The sequence below is a fragment of the Ceratotherium simum genome, chromosome 21 (assembly GCF_057802395.1).
Source record: "Ceratotherium simum simum isolate JZ-2026a chromosome 21, ASM5780239v1, whole genome shotgun sequence".
NCBI classification, from domain to species: Eukaryota; Metazoa; Chordata; class Mammalia; order Perissodactyla; family Rhinocerotidae; genus Ceratotherium; species Ceratotherium simum.
In genome coordinates, this window is record NC_141920.1 from 5,293,356 (window position 1) to 5,316,192 (window position 22,837).

At 45.2% G+C, this 22,837-nt stretch overlaps 1 protein-coding gene across 2 annotated transcripts in view; it reads right to left on the bottom strand.

The window, feature by feature from the left end:
- Positions 1 to 11,972, bottom strand: part of VAPB (VAMP associated protein B and C) — a 48,607-nt gene extending 36,635 nt beyond the window's left edge. Inside the window, exon 1 of one of the 2 annotated variants that reach the window (XM_087445073.1) lies at positions 11,750 to 11,972. In XM_087445073.1, the coding sequence (XP_087301199.1) occupies positions 11,750 to 11,807 (58 nt within the window). In that variant the 5' untranslated portion in view covers positions 11,808 to 11,972. The remainder of the gene's footprint in view (positions 1 to 11,749) is intronic. The other variant, XM_087445072.1, reaches the window with a different exon arrangement.
- Positions 11,973 to 22,837: the final 10,865 nt, after the last annotated feature.

Sequence of the window (22,837 nt, forward strand, 5' to 3'; positions counted from 1 at the left end):
TAGATGTGAGAGGTGTGGAAGACGAGGGAGTGAAAGATGAGTTTAGGATTTCCAGCTTACCTAGCTGGGCACAAGGTCCATTCCCAAGAAATGAAGACACATGCGATGGGAACAAGAGGATAAACCACGAATGTAGTATGGAACACGTTGAGTCTGATGTGCTCTCACGCAACCAGACAGGCAGGGATGTCCAGCAGGCAGATAGCCTAGAGATCAAAAGATCTGCTTGGAGATACTGATTTGGAAGTTTTCTGTGTAGAAGGGAGAGCTGAAGGCATTATTAATGAGATTACATTCAGGGACGGGTTAAATGAAGAAGACTGAGGACAGAAGCCTGGGAAATGTCAACATCCAGTAAAACAGATGATAAAGAGGTGGGCAGTTCACCAGAAACGTCAAGGACAAATGTCACAGAGAGAAACCTGGTGAACTGAGAGGGTTTCAGAGGAAGCGTGAGGTCTGAGAATTGAAAGGAAAGTGAACACGTAAACCAGTAACTGAGATTCACTGCTTCCAAAAATTTAGTTGTGATGGAAGACTGGACATTTGCTTAAGTGGAGGAAGATCTGGAGGAATGTGATTTCTTTTTAGGAAGGAGAAACTCAAGCATGTTTGTAAGCACTGGGAAGCAATCAAGTGCAAGAGAAATCTGAGACACCAGAAATAGAGAGGCTGACTAATGGGTCAACATCCCATAAGCGATGGGAAAGGAATAGAGTCAAGAGCACTAGGTGAGGAGGCAGTTCTGACTCTCCAAGATAGGAGGGGAGGACAGGTGAAAACATAAGTTTGTAGAGAGAGGAAAGGGATCAGCACTTGGTAGAAAATCTTTAAATATTTTCTGAGTGAAATACACCGTGTCCACATAGATCAGCTCACACAGCAGACCTCATTGACAGGTTTCACCACTCCTTACCACAGAGAGTCGTCTTCTCTTTTTCCCTTCTCTTCTTTTTCAGCATTCTTTGACCCAGACACCACTAACACGCTGAGAACCTATCATGTGCCATGCACTGTGCTAGGCACTGGGATCTGGGGATAAAAGACACAGTCCACAAACATCAAAGGCATTGTTGACTAAAGGGAAAGGAAGTCAAGTGTTCACACACAACTCACTGTGATGAATGTCGGGGCAAAGGCACAACGTGAGCGCAACGTCAGGAAAGTGACCTCGAAGAAGTGAAGCTGTGTTGAGGCTTGAAGGTAAGTGGGAGGGAGCAGCGAAACAGGAGGAGGAACGAACTCATTCTGAGTGGTAGAAACAATATATGCAAAAGCCCTGTGACCACGGAGAAAAAAAGGCCAGAGCACCAGCTGAAGCATGAGGAAAGATGACGCTGGAGAGATCAGGGGCGACAGGCACAAACGATTTCCCAGGTCTTATTAAAGAATTTAAATGTTACTCTTTTGGCAATGGGGAGACACACAGCGATTTTAAGCAAGCAAGAGAGAAGCTCAGATTTGCATATTTGAAAGTGCCATCGGTATGGAGAGAACAGAGAGGACTCATGACAGGAAAGCCAGTTAAGAAGCCATTACGGTCATCCAAGAGAAAATGAGGCAGCCACAGAGAGGACAAGGAAGAAGGACAGATTTGAGTCATGGGGTCTCTGAGTTGGTCAAGTGTATGGAGGTGGGTACCATTCAGTCGTGAGAGATGCAAAAAGAGGAGGTTTGGAGAAAAAAGGAAAAAGGACTGGTGAGGAGTGTAGTTTGGGGCATGCTGCATTTCAAGTACCTGTGGCCCTATATGTGGGCTTGGGTCGGACCTGGGATCATCTGTAAGTGATGTCAGAAGCCAAGGGTACCGGCAGAAGAGCTCCCCATACCAATGCGGAAGAAGGATGACAGAGAGGGAAACTAAAAAAGAAAAAAGAGAGAGAAGAGGAGCGAGAAGAGGGGCAGAGGGAAACCCGTAACCCTCAGCATTATCAACAGGACTCCACGAGGAGTGGGCAAAAGTGGCCAAATGGGTAGAAGAAAGCCAAAAGAGAGTGATTAAGGAGGTAAAGGGAAGAGTGTCCAGAAGCAGGATGGCAACAGGTGTCAGATGACACAGAGAGCACACATACGGTGAAGAATCAAAACGCAACCACAGAGATAGCAACAAGGCAATAATGAAGCTCCTGGGCAACGACTGCAGGAGTGAACGGGTGGTGAGAAAATGGGGATTAAGACTACTATTTCCAGAAGCTCGCTAGGATAAGGAGCAAAGTGAAGAGAGAAGCTAGAAAAGGCAAACACAACTGAGGAAGCAGTTATTCTTTTTTAAAGGTGCAAGACACAACATTCCGATGTTTACTGAAGAGGACTAATCACCACCACCGGGCTCAGTGTTAGGTATGTAAACAAAAAAAAGAAACAATCTTGCTTTGAAGGCAAAAGGCAACAAAGGCATTCATTTAAAAAATAATAATAAAATAAAATAAAAAGACCAAACAAACAGACCAAGTTTTCTCAGGACTTCCCCAGATGACCTCTCATGTCTCCTCCACCTCTGCCATTCTCTGAGCGAGATCAGGTCAATGAGGCACCCACAGTAAGCTGTGATCCCTGTCCCCGTCACACGAGAAGTTCTGGATGAGGGCATCTGCAGATTCTCTGAGGAGTGATTCACGGCTTTCCCTCATCCAATTAGTAAAGCAGTGTCTGACTTGAAAAAGGTCAGAAAGCACAGACGTAGACTTTCAGAGCAGTCCATTGGATACATTTGTACGTCAACAAATCAATTTGACCAACAGAATGAGAATTCAAATAAGCCTCCACAACGACAAACCTTCGGTTTTTCAGCAAATCCCTCTTTTTACTCTTGGGTATGCTTCTACTTCAAAGGGTCATAGCAAACACTGAAATAATGACCAAGACCAGGGTGGTATCCCTTCCCTGGGGTTACTAGGTGAAGAAATCAATGACAAGAAAAGAATGTATTCCATTGGTGACTACTGGGAGAAACTATAAAGAAACAATACCTACAGGAGCTTGCGTTCTGGCAGGGAAGACAAAGCAATGAGTTAAAGAAGCACGTGGAGAGTAAGACTTGAACAAAACACGCAAGTGACACACAATTTGTACAATCTGAGGTGATGCAGAAAAAACCGGATGAGAACACCTTCAAGAATACTCAGGAAAGCTTAAGAGAATAGTGAGCTTCTAAACAGGAACACAAGGGTTCATTAATTAAATACTCAGGAGCCCACTAGTGCAAAGCCCTGGTAGGTACTATGGGAAATACAAGCCCCAGTTTCTGCCCTCAAGGGGATTCCCACCTTTCTTCTTCAGCTGAAATAAACTTGAATCTACATCCTCAAGGCAACAGCTGGAAGGAACACCAAAAGATGTTGAGTTCAAGCCTCCTCACCCAAGAGGAAAGGAAATCAAAGCTGGGGAGGTTAGCTGAGTGCCTCTAAGTGACAGCAAGGGCAGGATTGGACGCCTCCACGTGTAACGCAAAGCACACACGCTTTAGAGGCTGAGAGACTCAGGTGCAAATCACACGTTCTGCCGAGTCCTGGGCCTTGGTTCTCTCATTTCTAAAATGGAGATGATGGTATACTGACTTCTCAGGTAGGCACCATTCCTTTCCTTCCCTCTTTTCTACTATACTATGAATGTTGAATGATGTAACTAAAAGGCTAAAATAGTACCCAATTAACCTGCATCGTTTGTGACGACAGGTATCAAGGAAATAAAGGAGTAGGGAGTCGAGTGGTAGAAGGGAAGGTGATAATATTAGCATAATATTATGATAATATAGTGATACATTAGTGATTATTATCATAATACAGTGATAATATTAACACATAATTACCAACGCTAATAAATGAATGACACAATCAGCAGTGATCAAGTTAGGACATAAGTTCTTAGGGGAAAAGAGAACTGGTAGAAAGATTTTTTCTAAAGTCCATCAGTCACTCTCATGTTCCAGAACAACTCTCCACTTCCTCTAAGTGGTGCCGGGGAGGGCATTACTAGATTACAATTAAGCACCTTTCCTTCCTTTTTCTATCTTGTTTCTCTTTCAATCCTCTTTCTCATTACTACTGTCCTATTTCCAATCCTCCTTTCATCTTCCTCACAACATAATAAATAAGAAAATCAAGGGCCTTCCTAGTCAGCCACACTTCCACTCATCTTTTAAGAGAAGAAAAATAGCCAACATAATGATAAAGAACACGGTTTGCGGTCAGACAGATCTTGGTTCAAATCCCAGCTCCATCTTTAATTCAGGTTCATAACCTAAGTAACTATATCCACGTCCCAGGCTTGTTGTAAGAATTAAATAAACGAGCACTTACAGAAAAATGCCTAACACACACTATAAGCTCACCAAGTCACAAATCTCAAATGCCACTTTCCCTGTGAGATCCAAACCCCAAAGCGGAATTAACACAGCTTTTCTAAGCTCCCAGTGGGGGACAGTCTGCGGGTGTCCCCGTATCCATATTCTCCTCTCTCCCCTCCTCACCTGCAGGCTAGAAACTTGACCGGCCAGGACTCCTCTCTGGTGCCCAGCCCAGCGCCTGCTCATAGGAAGCGTTCAGTACGTGCTGACTGAACCAGGCCTGAAGACCTCATCTGTCCATGAAGAAAACCTCTAAGGACGAGGTGTGGAAAAGGAGGAAACCCCTAATACTCCCAATGTGGGGGGATGATGACTTCCCAAAGTATACCTCATGCAGAATAAAACAGCACTTTTTGTTATTCACCTTGAGTTTATCTCTTTCAACATTTGAGAAATCTCTAGTTATACATTAACTCACCTGTCTTTGTTTCTCTGCCTAAGGCAGTGGCCTGTCAGGAGCACTCAGGACTAAAGGCTCTGCACCCCCACTTTTAAGTTAAGGTGGCACCTATAAAGGTCATTTATTCTAGACATTCCTATCTTAATAAGCACCCTTTCAAACTTCTCTAATCTCCACTTTACAAATCCGCAAACCTGTGAAATCTCGACCACACACAAGTTTTACCCTACCTTCCAAAGATTCAGAATCATAACAGAATCGCAAACTACTCAAAAGTTAATGTTTTTTAAATGTACCGAATCATTAAACACCATCAAAATCTGATATAAAAAGTGAATATTCAGGGCCGGCCCAGTGGCGTAGTGGTTAAGTTTGCATGTTCCGCTTCAGCAGCCGGGGGTTAGCGGGTTCGGATCCCAGGCGTGGACCTATTCACTGCTCATCAAACCATGCTGAGGCAGCGTCCCACAAGAAAAGCTACAACTCTACAACTATGATACACAACTATGTATCTGGGGCTTTGGGGAGAAAAAAGAAAAAGGGAAGATTGGCAACAGATGTTAGCACAGGGCCAATCTTCCTCAAAAAAAAAAATTTTTTTTAATTAAGTGAATATTCACAAGGTAAATCATAGACTGCTTCTGAGTCATGAACATGAACTTGTTAAAAACAATGGTAAGAAATCCCTCCTAAAAATTCCACAAAAAATAATTCTTAATTAATTAATGTTCTTAAGAAATTATGCTGACAGCTACTAATATTTCCTTAATGGTTATACATTCTCTGCCTCCCTCCCCCAAGAATGAACTCCTTTATGAGTTCATTCTAAAAGTTGATAGTGATACCCCAGGAAGAAATGGGCTTGGGCACTAGACAAACCTGGGTTAAATCTCTGCACCACCATTCACCAGGTGGCCTCATCCAGGGGCAAGCTACCTAGCCACCGAGTAACTCACCTCACAGGACTGTAAGGTAGATTAAATAGTAAGATAAAGAGCATAAAGCATCCACCACAGGCCCTCGACTTTGCTGACTATCTTCCAGAAAATAAGCATCTATCTTACAGAAATGTTCACTCTTCCCTTACCTTTTCTTTCCCCTCATATTGCAAAATGAATGTCAGCACCACATGGCCACTGCTTTTAACTCCAGACCCAACCCACCAGGAGGGCGAGGAGAGTCCATCACTTCGCCCCTTACAAATATGCCCTCTGCTCCTAGCTCCCTAGGGCCAGTTTTCTATTCCTCTCCATTCTCTTAGCACCCTCCAGCCTTTAAAGACAACCCAAGGAACTTAGAGTCATAAAGGTTCCAAGCCACCTCAAAGCAATTCAAATCTAGGTAAACAGTCCGGTGGTCCATTCCACTGTCTTAAAGTACAATCCCAATGACACAAACAACAGCCTCAATCTCTCTCTCCCCCAAAATATTTATTTCCCTAACCCCCTTCCCAGATAGGCTAAGGTTATAAGAGCCTACTGAAATGCCAACTGTGTGTACTAACTCAAACAGGTTACAGGTATCTGCAAGAACATGCGCCCGCCAGCAGCACTCAGGTGCCCACACAGGCGTGCACACACACACACAAACTAAAAGCCTCACTGAAGACGTTACTTGACACAGAGGAAGAGAAATACTAACCCAGTCAAAAACTGATAATAAGCCTTCCGAAAAGATGAAGGAAAATTCTAGGAAGGTATTTCTGTAGCTTTAGAGTTTTGTACAATTAATGCTAAAATATTATTAAAAGAAAGCCCTTCAAGATTTTGCCCACGGGACTATGCCATTTTCTCATCGATTTTTTTTTCCCATGCAAGGGGGGAAAACCCTAAAGTACATTAAGACATTTCTTTCTGTCAAAACAACACATTTAACATTTTGAAAAATAGATATTCTAGCGATAGTTTTGCCACACTGATATTTTTTAAAATAATCTTAAAATGACTGTCAAGTTCAGTAACTTTGTTTCTATAACAAAGGTCTTTAAACAACTCTTGTTTTTGTAAAACCAGCAGCCCAGGCCTGTCAAGTAACAACTCCAAAAAATGCACATATCCACTGAGCAAGAGCTAAAGCAATCCTGGATACACTATGCTGATGACAGCCTGAAAGGGGCCTAAAATGACAGAAAACTAGGAAGCAAGCCCGGAAACCATAATGCAACTTTGTTTTTAACACAATCCCCAGTGCAAAACAACCATGCAGAAGGCTTTTATTCTATTTTATTAAAGACACGCTATGGCAACCTTGTTTTGACTAATGGAACTCAGCCCTCCCTGTGTTCTTCTTGTCATCTCGCTGAAAGGTGTCCTCATTTGTTCCAAATCATGGTCATCCTTCAGGTGGCAAATTTTTCAAATACAAATGGGGGATGTATGAGGCAATCTTGGAGACAATTCCTTATGTAAAAATTCAAGTTTCAGGTTCTCAAAATCAAGCCTAAGGGTAGTATTAGAGTGATAACCAGTGAAGCTTACTCCCTTGACTCCTCCCCTAATTTCAACTACTTAGTGGTAATATTGCAGGGTTAAAGTTCTCAGTATTTTGCCTTCAGCATTGGAAAGAAAGCTGCTATCTAATTTTAATAAGTAAAAGATAGTGTAAATGTTTAAGAGTTCATCTCTTTAATAAGCATCAATTCAGATTAATTATTTTAATAAATTCACACTTGGACGCAAAGCTACCAGGTAATTATGAAGATAACTGTGATGCATGTTATAACCACACACATCAAGAAATTATCACCATTTTCCAAATATAAGCACATGGCCAAGAACTATCCGCTTTTTTCCCCTAAGAAGTTAACTATCAAGAAAAGAGGACAAAAGTTAACTTCTGGTTCACATTTTTCTCCCAGGAACAAAAACTGAGAAATAAATAGTACAACCTATTTTCGAGGATTTAAGTTTGACTAAAGCTTGGTAAGTTTAATGCCACTTGCTTTTGATGAGCAAGCTGGTTAATAATTAAGTAAATGAAGATAATCTATTCAGGATGGAGTTAAACCACTACCATAAAGAATCTTAAGCACACAGGTGACAGTGTGGTGTGCTGTAAAAGACAGTCTGCTCTACATGATCATGAAATGTTACGGAAATCAGTACTATACTAAAGCTAAAGAATGAACGCTGTATTCAGCGTCTGAAAGATAATTACTGCATTGAACTGACTATATCTACAGGGTTTTATATTTTTTAGCTTCCTAAACAATATTAAATTACACATTAAGGGGGTGATCTAATGATTCTAAGCATGACTTCCTTATACAAAAGATAGTGTTCCTAACTTATCTACCATCCACAGTGCCCAAGTTCCTATTTTCTCCTCAAAGTGGTAACCAAACACACCAATTCACTGGTGCTCTCCCACCTGATAGCCCTATTGACCAACAGCAGGACTCTCTGAGACTTCCTGAAGGCCACTGGTTTAGTCTCAGAATAAAGCCGAGGTAAATGAGTCCACGGTGGGTTTATACCTTAAGCATCCTCATGAGCTGGTTAGTTAACAGACCAGTCTCACTTGACAGTATCATTAGAGTGCGGGGCTGGGATGTGAAGAAGGATTAAGAGTCTCGGACTATGACAAAAAAAATACAAAACATACTATTTACCACGGATGGAATATGATGGAAAGGGAAAGAGAAGAGAAAGAAAAAGAGACAAAGAAAATGCCCTGAAAGTGACTCATTCAGAAAGCTCTCTTTGACCTGGGCAACAAGTGAGACCTTAGAGTGAGGGGACAGAAAGAAAAGAATCTTCCTTGGAAGAAGTGAGATAAACAGAAAGAGTGACAATGCAAAGCACACATTTCACAGGTTTCCAAAAACCCTTAACTCTTTCAGAAAGGTCCCCCAATCCAAAAGAGCTTCTACTATTTCACCATGGCAAATGTCATGGTGTCGTGCTTCCTTCAGGAGGCCAGCAGTCTTTCTCCTTCTGATCCTTAACATAATGCAGCATGGCACTTTCTCTAAGACTGAACAAGGTCACATGAGTCTGTGTTCTCTTTTCTTCTTAACATTCTTAAATTCAACATAATTACACAAAATGCCCACGATGAAAAAGACTTCAACATATACAACCCCATATCATCCTAGGCTGCACTTAAAAGATGATTAATTTTTTTCCTTTGGATGACAGGCATTTTAATTATCACTTTCTTATTAAGCAAAGTTAGCTTATAAGTATGATTCATCTAAGTGAACCACTCCAAGTCAGAGTCACCAGCCTGAGCAACTTGGAAGAGACCAGTTAAATATGCCAGTTCTGATCCTGAAATGAATGATCTCTATACAGCAAGCCAAGGTATTGAGCCTCCATTCTAATTTCATTGTCTTAGTGCTCAGTTTAAAACAAACAAATCTCATAAAGTGGTTTACACATGCCTGCATATGCCTCCTTTGAAGTCATGAGCCAACAGCCTTCAACAATTTGACACCATGACTTCTCTTGGACCACTTCCCTAGCAAAAATATCCAGTGACTTCGCCCATCATTACACTGGCCAACCCAGGCAGATCACTCTTCTCTTCCAAACCTTTCAGGTAAAGAAGTCGAACTGATGAAATCAGTTATCTAAATACAACCACCAATCTCTGTGTAACCGTGTGCATTTACAAAGCAGCTGAATAGACATAATATTACGCCTTCTAAACAGTAACAAAACTTTCTACAAGGCAAGGAGGCAAGGCAGATATGAGTGCCATCCCCACGGACTGATGAGTGATCCCAGGCTTTGGAGAGTGAAGTGGTCAAACATCTTTAAGCGAAAGATCTGGAACAAAAACTTCAATTTCTCAAATTGGTGCCTCTTTCCATAATATCACATTAGAGAAGAGTGTGTATTCTGGGGGTGGGGGGTTGAGGTTGCAGGGGATCAATCAAGGAAGGACTAGCTGAGGAGAAGCAACACAACCTACACTTGGACACTGGCTGCGTCTGTTCACAGAAGAAGGCCTTAGAAGATCTGAGTCCTGTCTACTAGCCAGCCTCATCTCCTACTTTGCCTTGCAACCAAGAAAGGCTCTTTGCAGCTGTCATTCAGAACTACTAGTGGCATCTCAAAGTACCCCAGTCAGCTCAGCCTTTGTGCCTCTGCAGGTGCAATTTCCTCTGCCTGTCATGCTCCCCACTCATTTCTTCTTTTAGCCTGCTTCCACTCGACCTTTAAACTCAGCTCAAATGACACCTCTTTCAAGAGCTGACCTCCTTAGCGCTCTCGGAGCACTCTGGATCACCTTATATCATTGCGCCGCCCTAGCTGATTCTGTCATCTGCCTCCTTCCCTAGACTTAAGTTCTGGGGTAGGGGGTTGAGGGAGAATGGGGGCATACATAGGACGTGACTCATCTGCTCCTGGTACCTGACACATGCAGCACGCACTCAGTAAATGCCTGTGGCCTAAAAGAATGACTGTGCCAATCAAATCCCAGGAGTAGCCACGCCAGGCTCCTGGGGTAAAGAACTTTAGACAACTCAAGTGGAAACCATCCCCCGCCACATTCCCTTTAGCTCCTTGGACTCCCTTGCCAGCCTGCCTCCTCCAGGAGGGCATGAGAACATCACGCAAGCTCAAGGACTGTCATGGAATTATAATTCACATCAGGCTTTTATGATGCTTTTCTGTTTTTGCTTTATTTTCATTTTAACTGGAGAACCTTTGGTTCTTTATGCATCTGGGGTCATTTCAGATTGTTAACCTGGGAGGCAAAGCTCTGGACAGCCACAGTTCTGGAGTATTTCCCAGGGGTCAGAAAACATAATTGTTAAGAGGGTGAGCTCTGAAGTCTGAGCTCAAATGTGCCATCTGCCAACTGGGCAACTCTGGGTAAGTTACCCGATACCACGTCCTGACAGTACACATAAACTGGGTTACTTGTAGCCAGCATTCATTCCACCAATATCTGCTGAGCACCTACTGTGGGCCCAGTGCTGGCCACACAACCTCGGGTCTAATCGCATCACGTCAGCCTGTTTTCTTTCCTGCTCAGCACTGACCACCATCTGAAATATTGTTGTTTGCTGGTTTCTCTCCCCTGTTAGAAGGTAAGCGCCATGAGAGCAGGGGACTCGTCTCTCTGGTTCATTCCTTGTCTCTCCAGTGCCAAGCACATGACTACTACGCAGTTACTCAACACATCTGAAAAGAAGGAATCAAGTCAGACGAGGTCCCTACTGTCTCATGGGCTTATATTGTGGGGGGAAAGATAGGGGAGAAAAACCCATAAGAAACATGAAGGTACACATTACAAAGGGCCCTGGCTTGCCACCAACACAGTGGTGCACTAGGCTTCCTCTGGCTCCAGGTCCAGGCTGCTCTGGGGAGAAAAGGCATCTCCCGACCCTGGCAGCGCCCCCAGCGGCACAGACGTGAGCGAGGGGCATGAGGAAGGCAGCAGAAGGCAGTCGGGCCACGTCCCATCACAACTCCAGCGGAGGCTCCTTTCCTTCATCTGTTCAACAGAAACTCGGCCCGGAACACGTGCTGGGCAGACAGCAGAGAAAGGACGGGGTCCTGCCCTCATGGAGTTTCCCTTCTAGCGCAGAAACAGCGCACACGTGGCAGAGGGAAGGGAGCGCCGTGCTGGCCACCGCCCGGCGACGTGACAGGGGATGGACGCAGGCGTCCAGGGTGGGTGGCTGGTCAGGGCAGGCCTCTCCGAGGAGGTGACATCTGACCCAAGACAGGAAAAGGTCACCTCGTGGAGAGCAGGGAAGAAGCTTCCAGGCAAAGGGGGCGCCCACGCTTCCACTCAGGCGCGGAAGACCGCAGCCTGGACGGCCGCGGTCAGCACGGCCGAGGCGCCGAGTGTCTCGAGGGCGAGGCGGGCAGGAGGGCGGGCCCGCGCCGGGCTCGGGCCCAGCAGCGCTCCGCGGTCCGGGGCGGGCGGGCGCGCCGTCGGGGCGGGCGGGGGCCGACGTCACCGCGCGGCCGGTCCCCGGAGCGCGGGCGGGGGCGCGGGGCGGCGGCCGGGCCGCGGCCGAAGATGGCGGGCCTGCGGCTTACCTCGGAATTTGAGCTCGTGCTGCGGCTCGAGGCTCAGGACCTGCTCCACCTTCGCCATGTTCCTCGGCGGCGCGGCACCTCTGGCGGGAGACCCCCGGGAGGTCACCTGCGGCGGGCGGGGCGAAGGCTGCGCCCCCTTTAAATTTCGAGGGGGGGGCGGCCGGGGCGCGGGCGGGGGTCGCCGACGGGTGCGCGCGGGGGGGGGGTGGCCTACGCGGTGCAGGCGCAGGGGCGGAGGGCGAAGGCGAGGCCGCGGTGCCCGGCGAGCGCACGGCACGCACGGCACGCACGCAGCGACGCACGCACGCACGCAGCAGGCCGGCCGGCTCGGCCCTGCGCGCGCGTCGACCCTCCGAGCGCAGTGCGCAGGCGCGGCGCTGGCCGCGGGGGCGGGGCTGCCGGGCGGCAGGGGGCGGGGCGTCGCAAGCTCCGGAGGCGGGGCGGGTCCGGCACGCCCAGAAATCACCGCGAAGATTGCTTATTCTGGGCGTAAGGGGACGGCCGTGGTGTGAAATGCTTTACTCAGTAGCAATGAGAAGAGTAGACTTCACTTTTCTTTGCTTATGTAGTGCCAGGCACTGTTAGAGACTTTGAATAATAATGAAAGTACTATTTATTCTCACTATGAACATAATGTTGATGGGTGAATGACGTGTGCCGGGCACTGTGATGTATGGCAAACAATAAATATAAACAGTAAGCTACTGATTATTGCTTGCTTGTTTTGTGCCGCTCTGCTGAACGCTTTCAATAACAACAGCGGCAACTGTGATAAATAAGAGCTACTCTGCATTACATGTTTACTATATAACAAGCTCTGTGCTGAATCCTTCACTAGTAGATGCAACAAATATTTAGAAATACAATAAGCAGAAAAGTTGACCTGGTTCCTACTCTCTCGCTAGATTCTGTTGGAGAGACAGCCTTGGAATAAATAACCCCACAAATAAATTAGGCGATTAAAAATTGCTGGGAACCCAGATCTACTTGGCCTCAAAAGTGAACACTACATCACTGTTGCCGTTTAAATTTTATTTCAGTATATGTTTACTACATAAAATATGTGTTCTTAACAGTCTTCTTTACATATATATAGATGAAACAAACACAGCAAATAGTTAACAATGCTGACTCTACATGGGCATCCTTTGTACTATTCTTCCCACTTTTCTGCATACTTGAAATTTTTCATAATAAAAAAGGTTTTTTTCAAGATAATCTTTGTCTTTTAACTAGAGCATTTGGTCCATTTACACTTATTATATTTACTGATAAACACTGTATCTGGATTTATTTCTATCATATTATTTTGTGCTTTCTATTTGTCCTGCCTGTTTTTTCTTTTTCCTCTCCTTTCTTACTTCTTTAGTGCTGATTTTTTTTCTCATTCCATTTTTCTTCCTCTTACACCATCTATTTCTGTTGTTTTAGTGATTACCCTAGAAATTTGCCATGAGTACTTATCTTATGAAAGTCCAATTTTTTAAATATCTTTACCTTGCTCCCTTAAAATATAAGTACCTTTGGATACTTTAGTCACTCATCCCCTAAATTATATGTCTTAATTGTAGTGTGTTCTAAATTTAATCTTTCTCTTTTCACCCCATGAGTCATTACTAGCTTGTTTTATGCAGTTGATGTTAGTTTACACTCAACCACACAGTTACTGATTTCTTTGCGCATCTTCTTGCATCTCAAACTTACAACTAGGATCACTTTCCTTGTGACTGTACATCCTTTGTTTTTTTTTTTATAATGTTATTTATTTATTTTTTCCCCCCAAAGCCGCAGTAGATAGTTGTATGTCATAGCTGCACGTCCTTCTAGTTGCTGTATGTGGGACGCGGCCTCAGCATGGCCGGAGAAGCAGTGCATCGGTGCGCGCCCAGGATCTGAAACGGCCCGCCAGCAGCGGAGCGCGTGCACTTAACCGCTAAGCCACGGGGCCGGCCCATCCTGTACATCCTTTAAATCCTATTTTGGTGAGGGTTTGTTGGGGCAAACTCTCTTCGTTTTTGTTCATCTGAAAATCACTTTATTTTGCCCTTGTTCTCGAAAGATATTTTGGCGGGTTTTCCAGAGTGACAGTTACCACCCACCTGCTTCCTGCTCCCGTTGTTACTGTTGAGGTTTCTGACAACAATCTCTTCATCATTCCTTCCAAGAGAATCTGTTTTTCCCCCTGTTCTGAGGTTCTGAGTTTTACCACGATGTATCTTTTTATTTATTATCTTAGTCTGTTCAGGCTGCTATAACAAAATACCATAGGCTGGGTGGCTTAAATAACAACAGACATTTATTTCTCACAGTTCTGGAGGCTGGGAAGATTTCACATCTGTCAAGAGTCTGCTTCCTGGTTCATAGTTAGCGTTCCCTTGCTCTCTGGGGTCTCTGTGACAAGGGCATGAATCACATTCATTAGGGTGGAGCCAGTCTCGACATGTGAATTTTGGGGAGGATACAAACATTCAGTGTATAGCATTCATCCTACCTGAATTCTCGGGGGTTTCTGAATTTGTTGATTGGTATCTTTCATCACTCTGGAAAATCCTTAGACAACATTAAAAAAAATTTTTTTAAATCGTGGTAAAATACACATAACATATAATTTACTATCTTAATCATTTTAATTGGACAGTTCAGTGATATTGAATACATTCACACTGTTGTGCAACCATCACCGCCATCCATCTCCAGAACTCTTTATCTTGCAAAACTGAAACTCTGTACCCAATAAACACTAACCCCCCACTCCCCTACCCGCCAGACCCTGGTAACCGCCATGCTACTTTCTGTCTCCATGAATCTGACTGCTCTAGGGACCTCATATAAGTAGAATCATACAGTATTTGTCCTTTTGTATCTGACTTATTTCACTGAGCATAATGTTTTCAAGGTTCATCCACGTTGGAGCATGCGTGACGATATCTCTTTTAAATGTTACCTGAGCCTTATCCTCTCACTCTTTTCTTCTGGAAGTCTGACTAGTAGTTTATTCAACCAATGTTTTTCAAACTGTACATTGTTTCTCAAGAGTGACTTATTAAGTCAATTTAATGGGTTGTTACCAGCACTGAAAAAGAAAATGAATAGAAAATATCACAGTGTATTGTATTATTTCATGAAACTTTTGTTTCAGTTATATTTATCAACATACCTATAGGTATATCTATGTAGTGAGTCACAAATGCATTGATTACTGTGGGCTGTGGTAAAGAAAGAAAGAAACAGGGAGATAGAGAAGTCTGTAAAACAAAGACTCTCTCTTACTATTCTCCATATCTCTTTACTTCTCTGTCACAGCTTAACCTCTGGTGTTTATGTCCTATATTCTGGATATTTCTTCAAACCTCTCTTCCAGTCACTAATTGTCCCTTAGGCTGCTGATAAACCTGTTTCAGGAGTTTTTCATTTCAGTTATTTTTTTTAAGTCTATAAGTTCTGTTTGGTTCTTTTACATACCTGAGTGGTCGCACTGGCAGGTTTCTAACATTGGTTTCAGGCCCATCCTCCATCCAGGGAATGGGGCCATATTAGGGTTTTAGTGTTGGTCTCCACTGTTGTCACTTTAGGCACTTAGCAGTGGCAGTGACCAGGTCAGCTTGATGAGGGGAAGTCCGTGTTCTTGGGCCCATATCGAACTTCCACACCTGCCGCGATGGCCACTTTGTAAATAAACCCAAAGAGCAAACAATGACACAGCTGGGAATAAAGACTGACATCCAGAGAATGTGTCACCTTGTCCACTTGATTCTCAGAGTCACTGCTGCAGTGGATGCCCTTGGGTGGGCATCGACACAGGACACCAGTGTCTTCACACTGTGCCATCCTGAGAGGCTCCACATACCTCCTCCCCACACCTCCTTCTCGCCAAATCCAGTTCTGCTGTGTCTGTTCCTGCCACCCACTGCCCACGAGTCAGCGTACACCTGTGCTTCTGACCATCTCTCAGCCAGACAAGGTAGACATCAATGTACTGCTTGAGATTCTGGCAAATCTCTGAATTCCATTTATGTTGTAATTCTGCAACCTGCCCAATTAAATTTTGGGTATGATTTTCAGCAAGGTCAAAAACCTACAGCTATAAGAAATAAAGGATTATTGTAGGGCTCCATAGAATCTCTCTGGTTTTCTGACTGTGACTTAAACTGAGAGATTAAAGAGCGTGTCATTTTCTTTCCGTAATAGCTCCGGTGAACTCAGACACAGCTACCCTACCCCACAGTCCTGTTGTCACTACCACGTAAGTGTAGCAGCCGCGTGGCTCTCCAAGGCCCTTGCTTCTCAGGCGCTGTCACATCAAATGCAGGTGAGAGTGTAATTAGCAAGTGGCATGCTTATTATATATTACTTGTAGATTACTTGTAACCCGTGGTGTATGCTAAACTGGCTCTCTGGGGTAAAAATAACTCTGATTTGTAGTTTTTGCAGATTTCTGTGGTGCCAACACTCCCTCCATGACTGATTTTAAGTGACCTGTGGGATGTCACTGGACACAGAGTTGAAAAGAGACGTGCACCATTGGCACTGGCAGGCTGGTGTGAGCCCACTCCAGCACACCCCGCTCATATTCCGTATCCCATCAGCACTGCAGTCAGGTGTGAGTGTGTGGCCAAATCAGCCCCAGAATCCCTTCTTTGAGGGTCTGCTTCCCGGGACCACTCTTGGTACCAAGTACCCTATTAGTCAAGGTCTAGCCAAGAAAGCAGAAATTATACCAGTTATTTTGACAAAGATAATTTAGCATAAGGAAATGGTTAGTCAGGTAATGGAAAACTGTAAAAGCCAAAAGAGAAGGACACTGAGGTATCGCAGCGCTGACTGCAGGAAGCAGCTCCCTTCCTAGGGTGGGGGGAGCACAGGGCAGGTGTGGGTCATTAGACTCCCGGAGCTCAGAGGAGGGGCTTCGTGGAGGCGGGAGCAAACTTCTGAGGAGGCAGTGAGAACTGACCAGCGCTGGGGCCTCTGAGGGGATGGCAATGAGGCTGCTTCTGGGATCACCCCAAAATCTTGGAGACTGGAGCAACTACTGCTGCCAGGTGAAGGGTCGTTGCTGAGGTGACCTGACAGGAACACAAAGCAGACAAGAAGAGCAAGTCCCTTCTTACCCTCTCGCCTTCAGATCTTCCTCAAGTGCCTCCCTCTACTAATGGAAGCTGTGAGAAAACCCAATGCCTGAGGAGAAATGAGTGTCCAGAGCCCCAGCCCCAGTACCTCAGAGTAGAGTGCAGAGGGTTGGTTTAGAGATGAGAGAAAATAGCTTCATAACTCCTGTGCCCTCTTTTATTTCTTTAAACATAGTAGACACTTTTATAGCCTGTTCAATATCTGAAGTGTGTGCAGTTTTGATTCTGTTGTTTCTGCTGGCTCAGGGTGTCCTGTTTCCTTGTGTGCTTTATGATCTTTCACCTTATTATGGGAATTATTTGAGGCCTGGTGTTGCAGTTACCTATCACCATGTAGCTAATCACTCCAAAGCATGGTGGCTTCAAACATCGACAATCATTTATATTAGTAGAGTCATGCGCCGCATAAACACGTTTCGGTCACCGATGGACCACGTATACGACGATGGTCCCATAAGACTAGTACCATATAGCCTGGGTGTGTAGTAGGCTGTACCATCTGGGCTTGTGTGAGTACACTCTATGATGTTTGCACAATGATGACATCACCTAATGACGCATTTCTCAGAACGTATCCCCGTTGTTAAGTGACCCATGACTGTGTCTCTCACACGTGTGGAGGTTGACTGGACTCAGCTACCCGGTTCTCACTCAGGGTCTCTCACGCGGCTACAGAAAGGCAATGGTTGGGTCTATGCAGGGAGTTTAGGGGCAATTACTAAGTTAGAGGGCACAGTCCCTGAAATTACCCTCTTTTCCAACACCAAGTGCAAGTTTGAGGGGCTCCTAAAACCACCCTCAGGTATGATCATTCAATAGAAGGACTCATAGAACTCACTGAAAGGTATTATACTCATGGTTATGGCTTATTATAGGGAAAGGATACAAATTCAAATCAGCCAAGGGAAGAAGCGCACAATGCAGAAGGTTCCAAACGTCAGGACGTGTCACTCTCCAGTGTCAGCGTGTGACAATATGCATGGAGCGCCACCAACCGGGAATCTGAGCTTCTGTGACGACAGTCTTTATTGGGGCTCTTACCTAGGCAGGATTGATCCTCTGATTGCCCACATGGCTGATTTCAGTCTCCAGGTTCCACTGGTATCACGTGACTCACAGCCTCCACTCTACGTCACACTGTGGGTCTTTCGGGTGTGGCCAGCCCCCTCCCTCAGACTAAACCGGTATGGACAGCCCCTGCCCTATCACATTGTTAAGGCTATCCAGTATGACGCAAGGCCCTCAGGCTAAAAGACACTCCTATCAGTCATGACATTCCAAGGGCCCAGAGATTATCCCCCAGAAGCTGGGGCAAAGGCCAACTTCTCTTTGGGCAGGTCCAAATTCTCCATTCTCCAGGCTGGAATCATCAAAAGGCTCACGTGCTCACTTGGCTGGCACCTGGCCTGGAGGACCCAACCAGCTGTAACACCTGGGGCTCCGTGGCCACTTCTCTCTGACTTTGCATTTGCCCACATGCTCCCTCCAGATGGAGGCTTCAGGTGGCAGGACTTTCCACACGGCAGCTCAGGTGAAAGCCAGTGTCCTGAGAGAGAGAGAGAGAGACACACACACAGAGAGTGAGCGAGCCAGGCGGAAGCTGCATCGCCTTTTCTAAACTGGTCTTGGAAGTCACGCAGGGTCACTCGTCCACTGCATTCTGTCCTTTGAGGCAGTCAAGAGGCCTGTCCAGGTTCAAAGGGAGCGGACAGAGACTCTACCTCCTGATGGGGGAGGGCGAGGTCCCAGAAAAGCACACGGGATAGGAAAGATTGTTGCGGCCGTTTGTGGAACAGACAATATGCCACACCTGAGCAGGAGGTGGCTCCTCCAGAAGGGATTTGCCTCAGCTGCTGCCAGGTAGGGGTTGGGGGTGGGCACGAGCCAGGGTAACTACAAGCATTTGGAAAGGCTGCCCTGTGTTCATGATTCTCGGGGGAATGGCCTTTTCCCTTCACTTTGCAGCTGGGGCTAGTATGCTCAGTTCACTGTTCATTGAAGGGTCCTGCTAGTCTCCCCGACTTGGCTGGGCTCTGACCTTTGTCTTCTGTCCTGTGAGACCCAAAGACTGGGAAAATCGCAGCGCTTGTTCACAGACTCCAGCGGTTTCCCAGGACAAAACCCCGCTCCAGGACTCAGCTAACCTCGAAGGGTCTTATTCTTCCTTTACCTTTTTGGCTTCAGAACATTCCTGTACCAGGTCCTCAATGCTCTGAGAACATCTTACCCAGGATGTGACTTGTTTTGATTGGGAGGGTCACTCAGAATATCTAATCCTCCATAATGCCAGAAAGAGGAGTCTCACGAATAGAGTTTTCAGGTTACAAATATTTTTATTGCACCCAGGTCTCAGATCTTATTGTCTAATTATCATTCCCAATAAATGGAACCAGGACTCCATGGAAAAATGGCTGATTCTAATGCAGGAGCAGGAAATATATGAGATGAACCTGGAGCATCTTATAGTTCCAGAAAGTAAGTGCTCAAAAGACAAAACCAGGTGGTATGTCAAAGGGGACATAGGAGCCAATGAGAGTTCCAGTGGCCAAAGCTGGGACAATTGGAGCAACAACTACAAATAACATAGTATTGGATTATAACCCAAAGTAGAAAATAAATATCCTTATGCCCATACTTATATAAAGAAATGGTTGAATAAATAGAGCAGAAAAGACAGAAGAATTCCTAATAATTTATGTTATCCATTCCTCCCTCAAGGAGGTGGAACATAACTCCCTACCCCTTGTGTGAGATCTGTGCTTAGTGACTTCCAAAGAGGACAGTACGGAAAGTAGGAAAACAGTAACTTTATAAGGAGAGACTGTTATCGTACAAAGGGCACGATCTGCTCGCCGCGAGACAAAAGCCCATCGTCAAGAGGCAAGATGATGGCAGAGAAAGGGTGGTTTATTACAGCTTGCTAGCAAGGGGGATGATGGCTGACTAAGGTCTGAAAGAACCATCTTAAGGGGGCACAAAATCTTACAGCAGTTATATAGGCCGGTGGGGTATAGGGGTTGGGGTTAGGAATGTTGACTCTCTGGTGTTACAGACTGGGAGTCGCCACACCAGATCTTTCAGTTTTCATTGATGAGGGCTATCAGCATAGACTCTCTGTCCCAGGGTCGTCACTTTCCTAAGGAACTCAAAAGAACAAAGTTATCATCTTATCACAGCTGGGAGTTACATACACAAGCAGGGGTCATAAAATCTACAGAACAGGTAGATCTCCTGGAGGGTGCAGATCCAGCTGGGTTAGTTAGAGCTCATTTAAAGTTATAATATGGGGGCCAGCCCGGTGGCCTAGTGGTTAAGTTTGGTGCACCCTGCTTCTGTGGCCCGGATTCGGATCCCAGGCACAGACCTACACCACTTGTCAGCCATGCTGTGGTGGTGACCTACATACAAAATAGAGGAAGATTGGCACAGATGTTAGCTCAGGGCTAATCTTCCTCAAGCAAAAAAAGATGACTGGCAACAGATGTTAGCTCAGGGCAACTCTTCCTCAGCAAAAAAAAATTACAATATGGTTTCTTTTCTAGAATATGGCTTCCTTATGTTGACCTTGCATAGAGCTGGTATCGAGATCAGCAAAAAGGAGATCAGCCAGGTGATCCTTGATGAGCCGTGTTGACAGCATGGCCTTACCATGATGTGATGAGAAGGGCACTTCACCTTTGTGGTCTTCTCCCAAAAGCCCACAATCCCAGTCTAATCATAAGAAAAAACATCAGAAAAACCCAAACCAAAGGCCATCCTACAAAATACCTGAGCAGTCCTCCTCAAACTGTCAAGGTCATCAAAAACAAGGAGAGTCTGAGAGACTGCCACAGCCCAGAGGAGCCTAAGGGGACATGACGACTAAATGTCATGTGTGTCCTGGGTGGGGTCTTGGAACAAGAAAAGGGCGTCAGGGGAAAACCAAGGAAATCTGTATAAAACATGGACTTTAGTTAGCAATGGCACAGTAGTCACATGCATAGTGGTTCACTGGTTGTGACAAATGCAGCACACTAATGTAAGATGTTAGCAATACGGGGAATGGAGTGCTGGGCACGCAGAGACTCTCTCAGCAATGTTTCTGTAACTCCAAAACTATTCTAAAATTAAAAGTGTATTAAAAATATTTTCACTGGACTTGCAACCTCCTCTATTGGCATTCTCTGCAGTGCAAACTGTGACTGTTGCTCCCTGGCCCTCCAACCCTTTGATAACCACAACATGCAATACTGACCCACAGTGAGGAAGTGGAGTGTCATCGGTATCATCAACCCACCCCCTTTTCTGCTTTGGAAATGCCACCACCCCTGGCTGTCCGAATCCCACCGGTCCTTCACGGCCTCACTCACTCACTCATTCTTTCTCTCTTTCTTTTTTTTTTTTTTTTTTTAAAGATTTTATTTATTTTATTTTTTCCCCCCAAAGCCCCAGTGGATAGTTGTATGTCGTAGCTGCACATCCTTCTAGTTGCTGTATGCGGGACTCGGCCTCAGGATGAACGGAGAAGTGGTGCCGCGATGCGCACCCGGGATCCGAACCCGGGCCACCAGCATCGCAGCGCGCGCACTTAACCACCAAGCCACAGGGCCGGCCCATCTCTCTTTCTTTCATTCCCTCATCCAAGCAGCATTTCCTCAGAATCTACCACGTGAGCATCCTGCAGGGGATGCATTTAGTCCGGGCTACAAAGGACCTCACTGTCAAGTGAGGGGAATTGAAAAAAAAGCACCAAATTAATTACAATCTGTGATGAAGACAAAAATAGATGAGAAGAAAGCTACGATGAGACAATGAACTTTACTCTGGGGTCTGGGAGAAAACTTAAAAGTTCAGAGGATATTAGAGAATAATCTTGGAAAAATAGTAAGAAAGATCTTGCCAGACAGAAAAGAGAAGTAAGTGTTCTCCAAGTGGAGGAATAGCATATGCAAAGGCCCTGGGGTACGAGGCCTGCTAGGGCCTGCTTGAGGAAAGGCAAGGAGTAATAATAGTCTGTCACATTTATTTAGCTCCTGCTCTGTGTCAGGCAGGATATTAGTATATGTATTAGTTTCCTATGGTGCTGTAACAAATTACCACAAAATTGTGGCTTAAAACAACACAAATTTATTATGTTACAGTTCTGGAGGTTAGAAGTCTGAAACTGGGTCTATGAGACTAAAATCCATCTGCATTCCAACTGGAGGCTTCTTGCCTTTTCTAGCTTCTGGAGGCTGGCCACATTCCTTGACTCATGGCTCCTTCCTCCATGTTCAAAGCCAGCAGCACAGCATATTCAGTCTTCTCTCTCTTGGACTTCTGCTCCCTTGGTACGGCGTGTGTACCTGTGGGCCAGATATGATGCTAACTGCTTTCTTTGTATTAACTTATTTAATCCTCACCATGTCAAGAGGGGTAATTTATCCCACTTTACAGATGGGGAGACCAAGGCACCGAGAAGTGTAGCCGGCAAGGGCCAGGTGGTGAGAGATCTTCTGTTATGCTATAGAGTCCAGTTTACCTCCTTGGATACCCTTGGCTATCCCAATGTCTTCATACAGAGGAGTAACATGACCAAATGTATAGGTTTTTTATTCTTTTTTTGTTTGTTTGTTTGGTTGGTTTTAATTCTTTTTTCATTTTTGTTTTTTTAAATATATTGTTTTTAAATAAACTTTTTTTTTTCTTTTTTTGCCCTGAGCTAACATCTGTGCCAGTCTTCCTCTATTTTGTATGTGGGTAGCTGCCACAGCATGGCTAACGAGTGTTGTAGATCTGCGTCTGGGGTCCGAACCTGTGAACCTGGGCCACCAAAGCAGAGAGTGTCAAACTTAACCACTAGGCCACAGGGCCGGCCCCCTTAAATAAACTTTTTATTTTGCAATAATTTTAGATTTACAGAGAAGTTGCAAAGGTCATATAGAGCTCCCTCTACCCCTCACTGTTTTCCCAATGATAACATTGGGCAACATCGGAACATTAT